A 19925-nucleotide genomic window follows, 5' to 3' on the forward strand; every position below is an offset into this window, starting at 1 on the left:
TTTTTTAAACACGTTTATAAAATCTACTTAAATGTCCTAATTGCACTAAAGCCTAATCCTGGTTTAGTCCCTGTCGGTGAAATCGGGCCATAAAGATCCTTAAAAAATATTCTTTCTCTTTTGATGAATGCAATGTATTATTTACTCTTTTTGATACTTTCCTAAAAGAGTAGGATATAAGTAATTTATAAGTACACCTATCAAGGCTCTTCTGAATAGTTTTTTTCTGTTCTTATGCTATCGTAAATGGCCTAAAGTGTGAAATTTCCTTTGAATAAGTACTTCTCCAAAACATGTTAACTAAATATTGCATTTACCAGCTATGAGGGCAGTGTTTTGTCTAAATAAAATGACAAGGCGGTGTAGAAATGTTTAAAACCTATAACTGGTTAATCTAACAAATAGAAGATTCTACAATGTGGACCCATAGGTGGCAGCCTAACTAAATGTAATCTGTTTCGCGCTTCCGTTTTTTTTGTCCTAACTGGCCACCGTTAAACCGAATCTGTTGTTGGTGATGTACCACTAGCTTAAGTGCATATAGCGTGGAAGAGGTGTAGTAAAGCCACATGAAATAATTATAATATACATTTTTAAACTATTAACAAGAATGTCGGACAAAGGGGAGGTGGATTTAACTGGGGCAAAACAGAACACAGGTGTATGGCTGGTCAAAGTAAGTGCTTTATTAAATAGTCGGTGATGAACTGCTAACGTTATGGCTAATGTTTCAAGATGGATTACCATGGCTTAAGCATCTACAAATAACGTCGCCACGATAGCAATGTGATTTATGCGTTGCAGTGTAATTATTACATTGTTTTAAATCTTCTTCATAAAGGTCCCAAAGTATTTGTCACAGCAATGGACAAAAGCAACAGGGAGAGGTGAAATTGGAAAGCTCCGAATTTCCAAGTATGTGGCAAAACTTAATGTTATTGAGTACTACAAACACATCGTTTATATTAAACATTTAATATTTATACATTTATGTTCACACGTGTTTTTTTTTGCACAGGAATCAAGGCAAAGCGGAGGTAACTAGCATGACTTTAAACATTCAGTCTTTTATGTTTGGGCTTGTGTCTTTTGGTGGATTCAGTGTTTTTCTGATTGATTGACAGGTGTCCTTCACACTCAATGAGGACCTGACCAACATAGACACCATTGGGGAGAAGCCCTCTATGGTACGAGCCCCTAGAGAGCATCCATTCACTCTGCAGACTGTCGGTGGACAGACTCTGGCTGTTTTTACTGAAAACTCTTCAGGTGAGTTCCAGGATCTCGCTAAATGCAGTGCTGTAAATTGCAGTGCTGAATCTCAAATAAAAAATTCTTATCCTGGTTTCACAGACGAGTGTTAAGCCTATTCCCAGACTAAAATACATGTTTGAGCTGAAAGACATATCTTAAAATATGTCAGTGCCATTGTTTTGTCTCAAGATGCACACTAGTATTATTTATTTTTTTATTTTTTTTATAAGGCATGTTTATAAAAGCTACTTAAGTGCTTTAATTGAACTAAGGTCTAATCCTGGCTTAATCTAAGCCCTGTCTGTGAAACAAGACCTTAGTGTTCAAAATAAATGTAGAAAACCTGAAATGAATGCAGTTAAAGTACAGCTTTTGTCATTAATTGATATGAGTATTCATGTACTACATTAGTGTTATATATTACATCATATCATATTATATGATATGATATTTAGCTGCAGTCCGTAACTTGTTTCGGTTAAAAATGATCCTTCCAAAATATATTTGAGCAAGTACATAACCAGCCAGTGTTCAAAGCTATCTCCTCTTACCTTAGCCCGATTCACAATGGTAAGTTTGTAATGTGTTAAAATTTGAGTGGTACTGGTGGATTTTCACAGGAAATTCAAGCATGTCTTTGCATCATTACGTCACGTCTGTATACTTAAAGAAGGAGTCCAGCTAGTAGGCTATTGCATGTGAGGATGCTGCAGGTGGTGGATCATTTATAGCCTTTTTTCACAGCAGCAGGAATAGTTCAATTTGTCATTTTGATGGCGGACTATAATCCAGAAAGGTCCAAACGACAATCATCAGTGACAACTGGGGATTGACCCGTCAAAAGCAAAAGATTAGACTGTACAGAAATTTAAATCTGCAGGTAACGCTAATATACACTAAATACACGTAGTCACGCAATGCTGATGTTGTTAACATTAACAATTTGAGAACAAAGTATAACAATAATAATAATTTACACCGTTTGATGTGCTTTTTACTCTCAGTCGGTCTGAACAAAAGTGGCAGACATGTTACTTGTTCAGATGACATTTTCTGGGGAAAATTCTTATTTTGGTCATACTACCAAGATGTAGAATCTGTGATTCCAAAGTACAATATCCACTTCGGTGTGCGGGGACTGACAGCCACACATACTTCTCAAAACATTAGATTAATCCGCGCTGAGGAGCCGTGCCAATGCACAACCCACATAAAGATGATAATTCTGCAAATAACTGCAATTGCAGGTTTCAAACAGAGATGGTAACAAAGAGGCAAAACTTATGGACTGCAGCTTTAAAGGGTTAGTTCACCCAAAAATGAAAATTAGCTCATGATTTACTCACCCTCAAGCTGTCCTAGGTGTATATGACATTCTTCTTTCAGACAAATACAATCAGAGTTATTTTAAAAGATGTCCTGGCTCATCCAAGCTTTATAATGGCAGTGAATGTTGCTCGGTTTTTGAAGTCCATAAAAGTGCATTTATATCCATCATAACTGGTCCACACGGCTCCGGGGGGTTAATAAAGGCCTTCTGAAGCGAAGCGATGCATTTGTGTAAGGAAAATATCCATATTTAAACTTAATAAAGTAAAATATCTAACTTCCTGCGGACCGTTTGCTGTATTCAACTTACAGAAAAAGTGTAGCGCCCGCGCCTCTCGCAGATCAAAATGTTTACACTATGTCTGACGACATTGCACACCAGTTATGCTCGTCAGACGTAGCGTAAGCATTTTGAATATGTATATTTCCCTTACACAAACGCTTTGCTTCAGAAGGCCTTTATTAACCCGTCCGGAGCCGTGTGAAGCTAGCCTGGATGTAGGGCTGTACGATTAATCGAAAAATAACCGAAACCGACATTCAGAACTTCTAACCGACGTATTTTTCCCATGTCGGTTATTTCGGTTTTCACGTGACTCCGCCCCGTCAGTCACATCAAGTGCAGTTTGCAGGCACACAGAGATGCAGGAGCGGTTATCTGTGTATATAGATGCCCAGAATCACTATAGTAGCTGCATGTTTTACACAGTTTAGGTCAGTTAATTGCTGTTCTTATAGCCTACGCGCTGACACACACACACACACACACAGACGGTGCGCGCAAGCCCCGAAGCCAGATCGATTTCACTTTCATGCTCAAGTTTGTCAAGTACATGCGTTTAAAGGCTTGCCAGTTTCAACATTTAAAGCGATTGTGCACTATTCAAAAACAACAATACATATTCGTTTAGTGCTCAGCTTTTTTTCTGTGACACAGAGAGCCGAGTCGTGTCACGTCTCTGACAACACGCGCGCGCACCCTGAAGGCAGACCTCTTTCACCTAGGTCCTCACAAAACTCGCCAGTTTGAACAGTAAAGCGAGTTTCGACCATCAGATGTGTATTATGTTGAACTAATGCCTGATATATTGTGACAAACGAACACTCAGACAGAAGCTCGCACATCACGCGAAGATCGCGCGCAGAAACGCAGTGTCACCGCCGTCCTGTGACTAAAGTAAAGTCACTTAAGGAGTTTAGAAACTCAACCGTTATAGGCATATATTTGAATACCTTTGCAGTAAGTACAAACCACAGCTTCATAATGAATAGAGACGGTATGACTAATTCACACACACAATCACTCTCATATCTCTACTCCCATAGACAATAACTGCTAAAAGTGAACCGTTTCCTTCAAGTATTTTAAAATCACAAAGAAATGCACTTTTTCATTAGAAAAAAAAAATCCACCTTTAATAGTAGAAAATATTTACAGTACAAACCTTATCAGTGAACTTACTCAAAAACCTTATGAGGGCAAAAAAAAGCAACAAAAAAAAGCAAAATAATCGTTCATTAATCGTAATTGAGGTCAAATGTTCAATTAATCGAGGTTTTTATTTTTGGTCAAATCGTTACAGCCCTACCTGGATGCCAGCCAAACTTGGCCCCATCCACAACATTTGAGGTCGGGAAGTTCGGTCTGGACTTGATCCGTTGTGGAGCAACTATGCTCGAATGAGCTGTTCGGACCAATCAAATTGTCAGGGCAGGCTTTAGACGATGATGGACAGATGATCAACAGTAACGTAATCATGCACATCACCAAAGAGCATTTGGGTTGAATTAGTTTACTAAACGGAGAACTTGTTCGTATATGCATTCACCTTTACTATTTCTCTCAAAAATGATGATCGTGTTGGTAAGTTCTCCGTGTATCCTTAAATCATTTTTTTTCTTCTACTTCCAGTATGCGTACAGTTGTGTTGACAATTATGCTCCATTGCTCTGATTGGTTGTAGGTCTATCCAATTGAGTGCAGAGGCATTTTCTTTCCTGGTTCGGTTGAAACACGCCCCATAATCACAGCCCAATGGAGCAGAATCAGAGTATGACGACATCAGGCTAGTGTGGAGCAGTTATGATAGATAATTTTTTTTTATATATATAACTCTGATTGTGTTCGTCTGAAATAAGAATATCATATACACCTAGGATGACTTGAGGTAAACGAACACTAGGGCTGCGCAATATATAAGAATTATCGAAATATCGCAAATGTACATATCTCAATATGCATATCGCAAGGGCAAGCAATATCTGAATGATTTTAATAGGAAACTTCAACATTGTGAGACGTGTACGTTTCAGGCCGATGCATATAGCAGAGAATAGACTGAGCACACGACTGTTACTTACGTGACTTGCTTGACGTTAAAAAGAGTTATTAAACGCAATAACTTGCGAAAAACAACTTGCAGTCTCGTGCCGTCTGACACACACACCGAAACGTGCGCACAAGCTGTTCTTTTTTTCGTGTCTTGTTACACACTCGAACTGTCAAATACACACACAGTTATGTCAAAATGTCTTGATGAGTATTCATGTAAACACAGTCGGTTATGCTTTAAGTGAAGGATATCAGTTGGGGGAAGAAATAGATTTTACACACTTAAAGCAATATCGTATCGCATATCGAATATCGCATTATTTAACAAGGATATCGCATATCGCATTTTTCTTCAATATCGCACAGCCCTAACGAACACTTTAAAAACAAAAATATAAAGTAAAATGGGTAAATCAGATTTGTATTTTCAGTAATACATAGTGAACTTTTTCATCAACAAAATGATTAATTGTTTTTTATCATTACTATTAGTAATTAATTTTATTTTTTATTTAGTATTATATTTACATCTTTTCATTTTGATGTTTGATTTTTTTTTTTAATAAAAACTGTTGTATTTTAGTTTGGGGCACTGCACCTACCTATAATACTTTAAATTATATACTTGCATGTTTTGATAATTTTGGAATATTAGTGTAATGACATGTTAAGAATTATATAATGGTTGTTTATTAATTAATAATAAAAGTATTATAGTATCACTGTTTTTTGTTAACCAAACTTTTGCTTTCAGTTTATTTGGTAAGTAATTTTGTGCAATTTCTGGGATGTCCTGTACATCAATTTCCTCATACTCACTCTTCCTCCAGTTCTATTCAATTTCTTTCTCTACTCTGTCTGTTTTGTGAGATGAATCAGATATTATAATGTAATGGCTTTCATCTGGTCTCTTAAGCTTTTGCAGTTGCTGACCTCTGCCTCTTAATCGTGTGTGTGTGTTTGTGTGTGTGTGTGTGTGTGTGTGGTGTTTTGATGGTAGAAGACATTGGGCCTTCAAATATCGCTGGTTTTGGAAGCCAAATCTACTCACTGCCTTTATTTGATTAACGTTGATTTGTTTTGTGTAAAGTTTGGGTGCTGTGTGTGCATGAGCGACTCTGTATAGTTGCCATCCTAATCCACCTTTTTCAATATTGCAAGTGTTGAATCGGATGATTTCTTTAGTTGTTACAATGTGCTTGAGTGCCAAATTGCCTGGTCACTTCTCTGCTGAGTGTCCTGGGACTAGTTTTTCAAAAAATATTTTTTCGGGATGAATGAGATCATTTGATGATTTAATTGCTAGCTCAACTGAAATTGTATTAGGGGTGTGACGAGATCTTGTTCCACGATATTAGAATGTGACAAAATATTTCCCGTTGAGGTGAAAAGTTGTCTTGCGATATCAGGATGACTGAGTTGAGTTCGTGGCATCCTTTTTCAGTGCTTAGATTATATTGTTCTGTCTTTTACTGCATATGACAATTAAATAAACAATTCACTGCATGTTTCAGAGTGAAGCACAATGCTTTATTTAAATGTGATTTTCTCTTATGTGTTGTTGGGAACGCATTACGTCTGACGTACTTTGTGTTTTATGTGAAGTGTTGTACTGTTATTATTTTTGTGAGTGGAGCGCATCTCGGCAGTTTGGTTAAACTCCATCTCTGCATATGTAGTGAGTTTGGGTTGCTTACGTTGTGCGCCATTTCATCAGATTTGTAACTTAAATCATTTATAAACCTACGCCAACACAGGAGAATACATCAATAGGTTTCTAAATATGTAAATTGTTGTTCATCGTGATTTCAAAGTGAAAGTTTAAACCCACTCTCCGAAATAACTTTTTTTTTTTTATGTCTACATGTTTTAGTTCAAGAAATTACAGTGGCTCTAGCATTTCTATTGTAAAGTAGTGGTCAAATATAAAATATTAAGCGGACATTCATGCTGTAAAGTGAAACAACAACAATCACCAGGCCGTTTGTGCCATCTGCTGGAATTTGTTATAATACGTAATGTACATAAGTTCATTGCTTATAAAATGTTTATTACATTATGTATTTTAACAGTGTTGTTTAATAAATCCCTATGATCACTTTTTTATATACTTTATTCAAACCAATTATTGCTTTATATTTACCAATTTATTGTATTTTAAGTCATAAGTCAAGGCTATTGTTCACTTAGGTCTTTCTATTACCACCACCAAAAAAAAACTATGAATATTGTCAAATCGTTTAAAGCATTTAAATTGCATTTTATGACTTTCAGTCAAATAAGAGAATTTTTCCAGTCATACAATTTGTCATTGAAGATTTCTTATAATGTTAAAATGTCTTCTCGTGAACCCAATATCATGTTTTATCTCGTGAGCTAAGTGTATCGTCACACCCCTAAAATGTACTGTTTATGCCAGTATTCTAACCTTGTGTGTCAGTGTGTGTGTGTGTGTGTGTGTGTGTGTGTGTGTGTGTGTGTGTGTGTGTGTGTGTGTGTGTGTGTGTGTATTGGGATTTTTTTTATTGGGATGTATTTATTTGATCAAAGACACAGGATACAGGATACAGGAATAATGTGAAGTATAATTAAAAACAACTGTTTTCTAAATTATTATATTTTAAAATGTAATATATTCCATCCTGTGTTGGTAAAGCTGAATTTTCAGCAGCCATTAATTCAGTCTTCAGTGTCACATGATCCTTCAAAAAGCATTTTAATATGTTGATTTTGTGCTCGAGATACGTTTATTATTATCAATGTTGAAAACAATTATACTGCTTAATGTTTCAGGAAATGGTGATGTTTTTTTTTTTAAGGATTCGTTATAAAAAATACAAAAAACAGCATTTATTTGAGCAATATTAGAGCAATTTTGGTAACAATGTAAAAGTCTTTGCTGTCACTTTTGATTGATTGATGCATTCTTGATGAATAAAAGTATTAAAGAAATCTTGCTGACCCCAAACTTATAAAACTGTAGTGTATATGTATCAGTTTTTTGAATGATAAAACCACCACAGTTTTATATAAATCTACACAGCCCTAAAGATAGTGTATGGAGCTTTTGTGTGTGATTTTGGGATTAATTTGGATACTTTTCCTTATTGGTTTCTGATTGATCCGAGATTCTGTGTGGCTTGTTGGTTGCATCTGCGTGGTTTGTGTCTATTTGTGCGTTTGCTTTCGCTGACTGCTGTGTAAGAAGCTGGCGTGAGGCTTGGCCTGCCGTGATTACTTTGGCATGTACCCCCCCTCGTTCTCATGTTGCCATCCCTCTTGTAGGGCAGTCAGATGCCGAGGCCAGCGGCTCAGGTACAGGTACAGGCCCAGGTGAGTGTTCACCGTCGCCCCCTGCTTGAGTGGAGGTCCAGGAAGGACCTAGTCAGGCCTTGTACTATTTATAATGGTCTGATGGCCTTTGATTTGACAATCAGCCAACAAAACAGCAATTATAAATAATCCTTTCTATGGCCTAATTTAAAGTATTGAATTTGTGTATTGAAATGTTCACCGCTTGGAGCAGAGACTACAGAGAACGTACTGTTGCGTCTCTCACTGCTAGTGTAATAGGCTGTGTGTTGCAGCAGCGATTGCTTCGCTACAACTGTCATTGAGTATTAATGTCTCTTCTCTCACATAGATAAAATTGCACTGGAAGGATTGGTGGTGCAGAGAGCTGAATGCAGACCGGCCGCCGGTGAAAACTACATGAGGCTGAAGAAGTATGTTCATATATGCACACACTAGCTCTGTTACAAAACCTGTTGAGCTGCTATTGATGCCCGTTCACACCAAGAATAACTATAACAGTAACTATTTCAGAGTCCTCACCAATGCACAAGAACATTTTGTTTATTAAAGCATTGCGCTGTAGTTATGTTGTCCACCACTTTAAATGCTTGAGCACGGTCAATATTTTATAGTTACTTTTGCAATTAATTCAGATTCCAACAATATCGTTCCTCTGTCTTTATATTTGCGGTGTGGACTTCTCTATTCTCATGGGATTACAAAACTTGTATTATTGAAACTTTATAGTTCATAGTTAATTATAATCCATGTTATAATATAAATGTATAAGCCAAACGCACAAAAAACAGATTAGAAAATAGTCAATCACCATCTTTATTTGGCGTACAGTGTGTACACCAAGTGTGTCAAGTCACGTTACCTTCATTCATATAGTGCTTTTCACAATATTGTTTCAAAGCAGCTTTACAGTGATAATAGGATATTAATGGAAGAGAGATTGTTTTGGCTGTACATCAGCTCTAGAAAAAAGTTATTGTCCAGCTAAAGTAAGTTTTTGTTTGATTCATTTCCATTGTAAATAATCATTAGTTATTACTTTGGGGCCATTTTCAAGAGTCCTGAAAAGTAAAGCCAAACTCCTCGATCATCCGCAGGTGGCTGGATGCAGTATAGGTCATAAACCCCGCCCCCTTGTGTAATGTAATATAGACAAACTAAACAATCAAATTACAATTCAAAGACATTTTTTTCAAAAGATGGTTTCTGTCATTTTAGGCTGTTTTTATCACGCTGATGTTAGTTAAAATTTTTCGTTCTTTAGAGGGTTACTTCAGCGATTTAGCATTAAGCTTTATATCAGTAGAAACCTGGTAGTATATTCAAATTATGGTACTTTCCCCCTCATATCCCCCTGAGATGAGAGAATCATGCAATTTATTTCTGGAAAACATTTTCAGATGATGCAAATATTGTCATTTTGCGTCATCTGAGGATTTTTTGGCCAGAGGCTATAGACTACAGCCAGTAGTAGGAGCTGTTCCGCATGTTATCATCCCACCCATAGGGGTGGGATCTCACTCACTGAATGTAAATGCGCACGGCCGCTGCCGCTCGGCTTGGGCATTCATAACGGAGCGGTGCGGAGCAAAGTGACTGTTTCAACTTTTCAATTAATTCCTATGAAAGTTAAGCTTCAATAGGCATGATCTGATAACGCACCAGACTGGACACGCGTTGTGAATGACTGCCGCGCTTACCTCAGCTCTGCTCAGCTCTTCGCTCTCGTGATGAATGAAATCTGACTCCTGCTGCATTTGTGCCGTGACTTTCGTTCGGCTCACTCACACTTTATTGAAAAGACGTGTTCAGTTTTTAATTCTAGTGTCTGTTCTCTAACTGAACAAAATAATTGTATTACTATGAGTATAAAAACGACGGTGGGGGTGGAGCCGCGGTGGGCAAGAGATGTAGCCGTGGCTTTGGGAGTGACCTCGTAGGGCAGCGAAGCAAGTGCATTCTGGGAGTTGTTGTCTTTCATCCACATGAGACAATACATTTTCTGTCTTTTCTCGGTCTAGAAGGCACCAAATTCAAAAATAACTTCACATTTCTACTACATAAATGACCCAGTTTAAATACACATTCATCTTCCCAGCGCTGAAGTACCCCTTTAAATAAGTTTTGTTTTAGTTAGTTATTTGATGCTATAAAAACATTGTGAATGACAGCTGAGATTGACAGCTTCACTGAGTGACCAACGGACATTTTTCGGGAACTTCGGGAAGAGATTGGAGCTTTAACTTTATTTTCTACATTCCCATAACTGTTTATTCACAAAAAGTTGTTGATTAGGCGGGAGTGTGGGTGGGACCTTGATATCACTACTGCACACACTCGAGACCCAAGATGTCAGTGCCATATTTGGACACTAGTGGCTTCACTTACTTCAATGGAAGAGAGTGAATGCATGTCGTCTATCATGTACACCAACAATCATGTATACATGCAACATTTATTTTCAATGTATTACCTTTATTTTACATAAATGTTGGTTTACACTTTATTTTAAGGTGTCCGTAATTATACATTTAAGTAATGTGTAATAGTAATTAACAACATTTACTAACTATAGGGTTAGGAATAAGGTTTGGTTTAGGGTTAGTTGCATGTAATTATGCATAATTTAAAGTTAGGTTACACTTTATTTTAAGGTGTCATTGTTACAATGTAATTATATATTTAAGTGCCGAGCAATATTAATTAACTACATGTACTTACTATAGGGTTAGGGTTTGGTTTAAGGTTAGTTGAATGTAATTATGCATCATTTACTGTTATTACTATATGGTAAGTACATGTGACCTGTGTAAAAGGGCACTGTAAAATAAAGTTTTACCAAATATTGTAATAAACCCTTTTTAGAATAAATAATTTGAGTTTCTCAACACAGGCTATTTGATATGTAAACTATAAATACATAAATTATTTATTTTTGTTAGCATGTTGCTAAGCTAACAGCAAGATTCTGTCATTAGAATTCGAATATTAGCAACACGCAGACAAAGGTTGTGTATATTCAATGTTTAATTTCATTGAATTGTTTTAGCGCTGATTTTCTGTAATGAATGAAAAATAAATATGCAGTTTAAAATTTTTCACATTTTTCTTGACCAAATGTTTTGCAATGTATTCTGGGATTATCTTTTACATGAAGGGTTCATGAGATGAATTTGTCCAAATTGAGGTAAAATAAGCAGATGCACAGGTGATGCCTTAAAATGCTGCCTGCATAGGCAAGCCCTATGAAGTGAGCACTAACTCTAAACCTTAGTCACAATGAAACAGAAGTAGCAACAGATTTTTTTTTCATCCATATTATGACGTACATCTGAGTGTAATGAATTATTGAAAAAAAGGAAAAATGTAGGTCAATTGACATTATTGTAGGTTTGATTAAACATTACAAGGTCAAGAAAACCTACAACATATAGGGTGACTTTTTATTTCATGCTAACTTTTTTTAAATGGAAGCCTACACAGGTCCACACACAATCTTTATATGTACATATGTGCTGTTTGATACCTATACATTAATGTGTTCATAGCTAGAGCTCATAAAGGATGTTGTCTTTTGTTGCAGACTGCAGATCGAGGAGTTATCTAAACCGCTCCGGTTCTCTCAACAGCTCGACAAAGCCGTTACCACCAACTACAAACCTGTGGCTAATCACGCCTATATTGTAGGTCAAGCTTTTGTGTCGTCAAACGGATATCTTTAGTATTATACAATAGATTGTTGATGCACACTCTCTTTGTTCCTCTTTTTCTCAGCTGGACTATGAAAAGAAGAAGAAAGAAGAAGGGAAGAGGGCACGTGCAGATAAACAGCAGGTGCTCGACATGCTGTTCTCAGCCTTTGAAAAGCATCAGTATTATAACATTAAAGATCTGGTGGACATCACAAAACAGCCTGTGGTGAGTTACACTAACATTCAAAGGTTGGAATTTTCAAAACACAGCATTTATTGGAAATTAAATTCTTTACGGTCATTTTTGAACAATGTAACGCATCCTTGCTGAATAAAAGGAGTAATTTCTTTAAAAAATGTCTTACTGACCCCAAACTTTTAAATAGTAGTGTATGCTACAAGGCTACCTATAAAACCTTTCTCATTCTCTACAGATTTACTTGAAGGAGATTCTTCGGGACATTGGCATATATAATGTCAAAGGCACCCACAAGAACACCTGGGAGCTAAAACCGGAGTACAGACACTACCAGAGTGAAGAAACGACTGAGTGACTGGTCATTTTCACCATTGGACTCGTTGTGGTTATGAGAACCTGAAAAACAAACTTCCCCAAAAAGTTCAAAATGTAATTTCTGGATATTTTTTTTTTTTGAGGATGATTTGGTTGTTTTTAGAGGTGTATCAGAAACCTATGAGGCATTTTACAATGCTAAGCAGTCTTATTATGCTTGTTACATTGAGGAATTCCCATGAGAAACTAGTAATAGAATTGTCAGTTCAGCTCTTCAGTCATCAGTTGAATCCTAATCAGTTGTTGTGTATAAAAAGGTGATGTTGGATTTTTTTTAAAGAAATTGTATTGATAGAGTAATGGTAAACAGTTGTTTTATTCAGATTTAGTTTTCTGATTGAAATGCTTTTATTTTATATGGTATTTCACTTTATCAATCTCTTAAAATAAAGGTTTTTGTACAAAAAGATAAACCTCTTTCCATGTTGTATCTGCACACATTGTGAGACTTTTTATGATTCACACAGGACTGGGATAAATGTTCAAATAATCAAAGTATTTAATTCAATTTATGATTTATTTAATAATATATATAAATAATGTTAATGTCCTTTATCCTTAGCAAATGACAGAGTGCAAATTAACCTTGATGAGGGTTCTACATGATCCCTACAATGTATATTATGTGTATGGAATTAGAAATCTATTTCATCAAATGGGTTTGATTTGTAATAAGAAAGTGATCTTTTTTTTTTAAGCAAAATGTATGGCATTGTGGAATTTGCAGTCATGAAAGAAATATATTACTAATGCAGAGTAGAATGTACTTCAAGTAATATAGGAATATGAACACTAGTTTTTGTTTCAATTTGAACGGTAAACTTGTTTTTAAATAAAACTAAATGGAATTATTAAATTTTGAGAACAAAATGGTTAGTTGATTTGATTACCACCATTTTTGAGTAAAATTGTATTTGAAAATACGTTTTGTATTCCTAACAGTAAAATAAGCTACTATAAACACCACAAACTATATAAAGGACCAGTTATGAAAAGAAAAAAAAATAGTGATATACTGTGAAACCGTTAGAAAAATGTGATGAGATTTTTGCTCACACCGCCCCGCACTACTTTCAACTTCATTGTGATTATTTCATAATGTATATGAATAATGTTAATGTTCTTTATCCTCAGAGTGCAAATGAACCTTGAGGTTTCTACATGATTCCTAAAATGTTTATACTGGAGAATTTCTGTCATGGGAATTAGAATTATATTTAATTAGATAGGTTTGATTTGTTGATTAGGAAGTATGAACATTTTGAAAGCAAAATGTATGGCATTGTGATCATGAAAGGGGTGAAAAGGCATCAAGAAACTCAAAGCAGCTTATTACCAAAAACAGGGTCATTATTTGGCCTTTCTTAGCAGCCAAAAGACCCAAGGATCTTTAAGTGAATCCATTAATAAACTCATCTTATACCATTACACTTAACACACACACACACAAAAAATTCCTAGGTGGGGTTACAGATGGGCACATGACAAAATCTTACGGTAACACTATTTCAATGTTCCACTTTAAAAATTCTACTGAGTCATTTTGCAACTAAATGTCAACCATAGTTAGTATAAGAGACTTACTATAGCTATAAGTCTCAGACTATTAGTAGACTGTCTGCTTAATGTCTGTTAACTCTTTGTTTTGGTGCTCCCCTGAGACATTCTACTGACTATAACTTTGCAATTACATGTCAACTTATTTTACTAATCCTACCAAACCCTAACACCTAACCCTGAAGTAAACAAGGGGTGTCCAAGGGGTGTACCAGGGGTGTCCAAACTCGGTCCTGGAGGGCCACTGTCCTACAGAGTTTAGCTCTTACTTGCCTCAACACATTCTAGTATGCCTAATAAGACCTTGATTAGCTGGTTCAGGTGTGTTTAATTGGGGTTGGAGCTAAACTTTGCAGGACAGTGGCCCTCCAGGATCAGGATTGGACACCCCTGGTCTATACTGATGCTAAAGACTCTTTCATCTGCTTAACAAAGACTTTAAGAACAATTCACCTCATTGCTTTCGCATGTAGATGTAAAACACCCATCTTCAGAAAACAGGCATTTGTATTTCCAATACACGTCTGGACAAGTCATTTACTCGCACAAATGCACTTTTATCCCTACCTGTAATTTAGCATAAATTCTGGAAATTGTGGCAGGTTGAGCAGAAATGCAACACTCAATAGTGAGACCCAAGCATTCTAAAGAACAATGTACTAAAACATGTGTCTCTTCCCCATCAGAAAAAACACAGGATCTGGAATTTGTGTTTTGCTCACTTCTAATACAGCAAATCTACAGAACAGGATATTTACAGCACATTTCTGTTTTTGATGGCTTAGTTTTGGGGTCTTGTATTTCATTGAAGCTAAAATTGTTTCTCATTCAAACCCTGTGCAAGTATATGGACACGTGCTTTTGTTGTAAAGTTACTTTCTTGCAGACAATTCTCCCTTCAAACAGAGTTTTAGAGTGAATTCAGGTAAAGTGGGACATTGAGATGACTGGGGAAAAGGTCCCATTGATCCTCAATTAAGCCTATATAACATTTTTGTATTAACTCAGAGTTTCCAACTTCAGTACAACCTACATCAAGTCATTCTCCAGCTGGTTGTGATTGCAGGTTCAAAATGGATGTTCATCGTTTAGGGAACAGATGGCCAAATCATGCCATGGTATCTTTCGAATATACCTTTAACTTTTTACACTGCATTGAAATGTACCGAGAAAGTTAATTTGATTGTTTTAGAAAGGTCCTTCATATAGTAACTTTTCAGGCACCTTTGTAGAGCTTCTAACTTATCTTGAAAAGGAGGCATATATCCTTCACCCTTTGCATTTTTTTCCTTAATAATTTTATCAGACATCTGAGGAATGGCTAATTGGACAAAGAACCAGGTTGTGATGAAACTTGCAAGACAATTAAGGCAAAAACTTTAATTAGCCAGCAGCTTGATTTTATTTTTCAATAATGATGCCAAGAAATCCTATACAATCCTGTGAATCAATGGAACGGGGAAAATTACAACTGTACATCTGCTGAAACAAGAAGCTGACATGCACAGCAAATGAGAAGCCAGCAAGTCAACCTCCATAATGACAAAGAAATAAAAAGAGAACCCCAAAATTACTCAGTTTATTTTTTACCACAATCTTTTCACATTGCGGTTCGGCTTGCTAAAAGTCCCGTTTTTAATTTCATGAATGGATTCTTCACGTCTTCTCGCTATGGACGGACGCAAGCCAATCAAGAAAAGAAAACAGCGGCCTCGTAATGTTAAAAGAGCCTCTGGTCCTGATGGAAAGAATGAGGGGAATGACTGTTTTAATCCATGGGCCCAATCCACCAAGCAGAGGCCAGAGTTGGAGGGGTAACTTGTAGACATTTGGGAAATTTACTATGGCGAGAAAGAGAAAGACAAAAGAATCAGTTTTGTTTAAAGTTAAAGCCATCAAGACCCAAACACTTAAAAAAAAAGCTTGTTCATGCTTATGCATTTGTCCTATACTCCTCAATTCAATCCTTTCCAGCTACCATTCAGATAGACAGATATAATGAGGAAAATTACTTTTGCATCCTTGTGCAAGCCCAGAGGCCACCGATTATGGCAACAGGCCTATCAGTGGATGCGATGTAATAACTTCAGAACAGCAATAACATTTCAATTCTCATATACATCTCTACAAACATTTTAAACAGAAAGGCAAAAAAAAAATGACTTTATAAACTTACGCATTTCTCAATCTCCAGACCATCCTTGAAAAAGAGCATGTATGGTGTAACGCCATCCTCACGGAAGTCAAGGAGACCAATCATGCCGTCCGGGTTCATTGATTCGCCAGTGAAAAACTAAGATCAAGGAAAAAATAAATAAGTTATCAGACCACACAGGCCGTTTCGTAACCCAAGACAAAAGTACTTAAACAACAGTTGATTATGGGAATTTATGCAAATTAACATTACTAGTCTGCAGTGGGTTAAATTGTTAACCTTAACATTTAAGAGTGGGCACTATCAACTTATCACGTTACTTAACATCCACTGGCAAATCAACACAATAGGTTTGAAAAGCCTGAACAGCGTTTTTAAAACTTCGAAACTTGGCTTAACAGTGAATACGACCATCACTTAAGTACTTTTAAATTTGCTGACATATTGGAAGTGCTCTGAATTGATCCGTAAATCATAGTACATAGATGCGTCATATCATTGGAAAGGTCTCAACTAGCAGAATACAAGCTTTATTTGTTTCAGACTAACTATACCAAGCATTTGTATGAAAAAGTGCCGCAGACACGCATGTAAATAGTATACACGTCTTGGTTTGTAACTTCAAAGACAATCCATAGATTGAATGGCATGACATGCTGCTTGGCTAAAGCTTTAGGACTTTCAGATCCGATCGCAATCATGAGTGTTTAACGTCATTTGAAAGTTAAACCAATGGAAGCTGGATCTTGGCAGTTGGTAGGGAAGATGTGTTGAGCAATCAGATACCATTATACAAATGGTGCACGCTTGTATTGGTTTAATTGTTCAGATTGAATAATTTTCTCTTCGAAGACAAACACTTTAAATTCAGAAAGGACGCATTAAAATGCTGTTCTTTTCAATTTTCTATTCAAAAAGAGCCTAAACAAAAAGCACCCGTTTTAATATTTGTGTCCATTTTGAATTGTAAGCGGTAACCATTACGGTTTGTTAAAGATTACTAAAACTAAAAAACTTTAAATACCAACCCCAAACTTTTGAACTATCAGCAGTTATGTCAGCCTACCTGAAAGTTTTTGATGTTGCCTAGAATTTTCTTGACCTCAGCCGGTGCATTAGCCATGAAGGGGTCTACTCTGTTAGGTGCAATTTCTTGTAGCTTGCCTTTCACTCTGTCATGACAGGGAAAAAAAAAAAAAAAGCAAATATTAACAAAATATTTAGGTTTCATTAAACGTCGCAAACTGCCAAACAGTGGTTTCAAAAACAAATTCTGTAGTCCCCAATTCAATCTTACATGCCACTTGCTGGGCAGGCAGAAAGCGCAGGGACCTTTAATTTTGCATCAAAATATTTTGAAACCCAGGTGGCCACAATGCAAGACTCTGAGCTGTCAATGATGCAGAAACTCAACCATGACACAGGAAAATTAACATGCACCATTATATTTACAGTACACCGAGTCTGTTGCAAGGTACAACATACTTCATGACTGAAAACCAACTTACGCCTTCATGTAGTCCTTGATGTGGGCTGTGTAAGACTTCTTGTCAAAGGAGGTCTCCTGAAGCTTGTGGTTGAGAATAATATCCACACCACTGACAGTTGCACTGTCACAGCCCTCATCCTGAACTTCTGCTGACGCATTGCCACCAATCAGTGCATCGTCTATGTCTCCCTCTGACCTGCTGATCATCTGCAAAAACAAGAGACAATGACTGTAGCTGATAATCACAAACATTGATTGGCAAATGTACAACCAATGCTAACATCTGCAGAAGTGATTAGACAAGTGTATCAACTGACACACGGGTCACCATTTTTATTTTGCTAAAGCCCATCAAATATCGTACTCAGAATATGGCTGTTTCATAGGTCATAACCTTCAAAGGTGTCCTAAGTTGTCATCATAGTACGTTCATAAGAGGGCTGCCGCTCAATTTTAAAAAGCTGTTTGTTTAAAGTGAACCTGCATACCTTCCCCTCCACTTCAATCATCATTCCATTCTCAGACTCTTTGATTTTGTAGATGTCCGAGAACATCTCATCCCCTGTGAAAGAAAACAAAGAAAAGTTAGATTATCAGCACAATGCGTTTAGTTACTTCTGATTATTTTATTTCTCTTTTGCAATGTCACGAAGTGGAAAACAACAGATAATGGAATGCACCAAGAATCTCACTTTCAGCCAAAATGCAGCCTGGTTTCACAATAATTCTTTAAAACGTGATTTTCTAGCCATTTTCACATCTAGTCTCAAACAGTAAGAGCGTTTACTGGAATGCTTCCAAAGAGAAATACAATCGTTTTTACCAAGGAGACGGAGAGCACTTTAAAGTCATCAACGGTCCAGAAAATGACGGAACATTTGTCACTGACGCAACATGTACGTTATACAACAGCCTTATTACAACAGTGGGATTTGACACGTCGACAATGTTGCTGAGGAAAGACTTGTTTTGAACTTTTCATCTGTCTAAAGTAATTTCTTTAATTCTCCGTATGGTGTTTAATGGTTGAGGGGTGAAAAGAATGCCCCCTCATTATATCCGTTTTAGCGCAACCGCTTATTACATTCATGCACCGAACCTTTTAAAGAAACTTGTCGCTGTTTGGAGTTTAACGGATGTTACTCACCTAATAATTGCGCAAAGCGTAATGGGGCGTAGTAAAAAAAAAAGGAACGATAATTCACAAATATGAAAGAACGGTCCCTTTAAAAGGCCCTCGGGAGTGAGCGATGAGTAGTTAAAGTGAACTGGCCTGGACTAGCAACACGCCCTGTTTAGCGCTCATTTCATCATCTCATAATGGGTTGTGAAAACGAAAAAAAGGCAACTTGGATTTTCAAAATAACCCGTTTCCGTTGTTAAAATCAAGTTTACCAGGAGATAATATATTATTTCTCATAACAAATAGTGTTTTAGTGAAGCGTGAGTGTCAAAACTACAAACAGCACAACTTCTAGCCCGCACCAAACCGGCCGACCGGCGTTTTAACTCCGCTGCTAACACTCCCCTTTACCGCAAACTGTGTTTAAATATAAGCGAACACTTCAATATCCTGAAATAGTTTTGATTAAATGCATTCGCAATGGCAAGGAATACAAAAGAGTAACATTTAAAACCGCAGCAATGAAGCGAACGCCTTTATAGTTAACAGCTTGGTTAGCCACTATGCTAACAGCATTCAATAAAGTTAGGCCGCGGTGAGCCGGGAAAGACCGGCCCTTTAAAAACAACTCAACAACATTCGACGACAAAAATATCGGCAAAAACGTAACATTTGGGTATGCAACGTTGTGTTAGACACTATTCTTACCGGTGATGATGTCCTTGTAGATGATCATTTTGTCGGATTGTGTTTGGGGTGTCAGGAGGCGAACAGCGCTGGCTGTGACCTGATCGCGGACTCAGCTGAAAAGACCGGCGCCTGGATTGAGCATCTTATATATGCGCTGAAACACACGGGCGCCCTCTAATGGATAGACATGAAATCACTCTACAGGTATTGCCAGTTTCCTAAACTTCTCTCATTGGTTCCCACTGAACGGGACAACTATTTTAGATCTTGGATAATTACAATTTTAGGGAAATATACTAATTACTAATTACTTTCTAAATCCTATATCAACCTCAACTAGTTAGGCTAAGTGATTCGATGAAAAAGCTCTTTTAATTCATTTTAATAAATAATATAAAACTACATAAATGATTTTTAT

At 36.7% G+C, this 19925-nt stretch overlaps 2 protein-coding genes across 6 annotated transcripts; one reads left to right on the forward strand and one right to left on the reverse strand.

The window, feature by feature from the left end:
- Nucleotides 1-466: 466 nt before the first annotated feature.
- On the forward strand, nucleotides 467-12928 carry gtf2f2a (general transcription factor IIF, polypeptide 2a). 5 transcript variants are annotated; one of them, XM_079813460.1, is made up of 9 exons: nucleotides 502-676; nucleotides 842-915; nucleotides 1019-1037; nucleotides 1125-1269; nucleotides 8201-8248; nucleotides 8559-8640; nucleotides 11811-11910; nucleotides 12002-12145; nucleotides 12354-12895. In XM_079813460.1, the coding sequence occupies exons 1-9, from the start codon at nucleotides 611-613 to the stop codon at nucleotides 12471-12473; spliced, it is 798 nt and encodes a 265-aa protein (XP_079669586.1). In that variant the 5' UTR covers nucleotides 502-610; the 3' UTR covers nucleotides 12474-12895. The 5 variants fall into 5 exon arrangements, with proteins under 5 accessions (XP_079669587.1, XP_079669588.1, XP_079669590.1 ...); XM_079813461.1 differs by lacking the exon at nucleotides 1019-1037 and having other exon boundaries at nucleotides 467-676; nucleotides 842-934; nucleotides 12354-12927; XM_079813462.1 differs by lacking the exon at nucleotides 1019-1037 and having other exon boundaries at nucleotides 467-676; nucleotides 842-934; nucleotides 8210-8248.
- Nucleotides 12929-15428: 2500 nt separating this feature from the next.
- On the reverse strand, nucleotides 15429-19658 carry tpt1 (tumor protein, translationally-controlled 1). The gene is made up of 6 exons (XM_079812688.1): nucleotides 19526-19658; nucleotides 18183-18256; nucleotides 17714-17901; nucleotides 17272-17377; nucleotides 16227-16343; nucleotides 15429-15891 (listed from the first exon to the last, which is right to left on the reverse strand). The coding sequence occupies exons 1-6, from the start codon at nucleotides 19551-19553 to the stop codon at nucleotides 15889-15891; spliced, it is 516 nt and encodes a 171-aa protein (XP_079668814.1). The 5' UTR covers nucleotides 19554-19658; the 3' UTR covers nucleotides 15429-15888.
- Nucleotides 19659-19925: the final 267 nt, after the last annotated feature.

The sequence above is a fragment of the Gobio gobio genome, assembly GCF_949357685.1.
Source record: "Gobio gobio genome assembly, chromosome: 3".
Taxonomy (NCBI): domain Eukaryota; kingdom Metazoa; phylum Chordata; class Actinopteri; order Cypriniformes; family Gobionidae; genus Gobio; species Gobio gobio.

What these genes read in the sequence shown, in the direction of transcription:
- tpt1 (XM_079812688.1), bottom strand. Translation starts at nt 19,553, where the DNA reads ATGATCATCTACAAGGACATCATCACCG. An exon ending in TGATTGAAGTGGAGGGGAAG is followed by an intron (nt 17,902 to 18,182) that starts GTATGCAGGTTC and finishes TTGTTTTTGCAG; the next exon opens with ATGATCAGCAGGTCAGAGGG. An exon ending in GCAACATCAAAAACTTTCAG is followed by an intron (nt 16,344 to 17,271) that starts GTAGGCTGACAT and finishes CCTTGATCTTAG; the next exon opens with TTTTTCACTGGCGAATCAAT.
- gtf2f2a (XM_079813461.1), top strand. Translation starts at nt 611, where the DNA reads ATGTCGGACAAAGGGGAGGTGGATTTAACTGGGGCAAAACAGAACACA. An exon ending in CAGGTGTATGGCTGGTCAAA is followed by an intron (nt 677 to 841) that starts GTAAGTGCTTTA and finishes TTCTTCATAAAG; the next exon opens with GTCCCAAAGTATTTGTCACA. An exon ending in AGTATGTGGCAAAACTTAAT is followed by an intron (nt 935 to 1,124) that starts GTTATTGAGTAC and finishes ATTGATTGACAG; the next exon opens with GTGTCCTTCACACTCAATGA.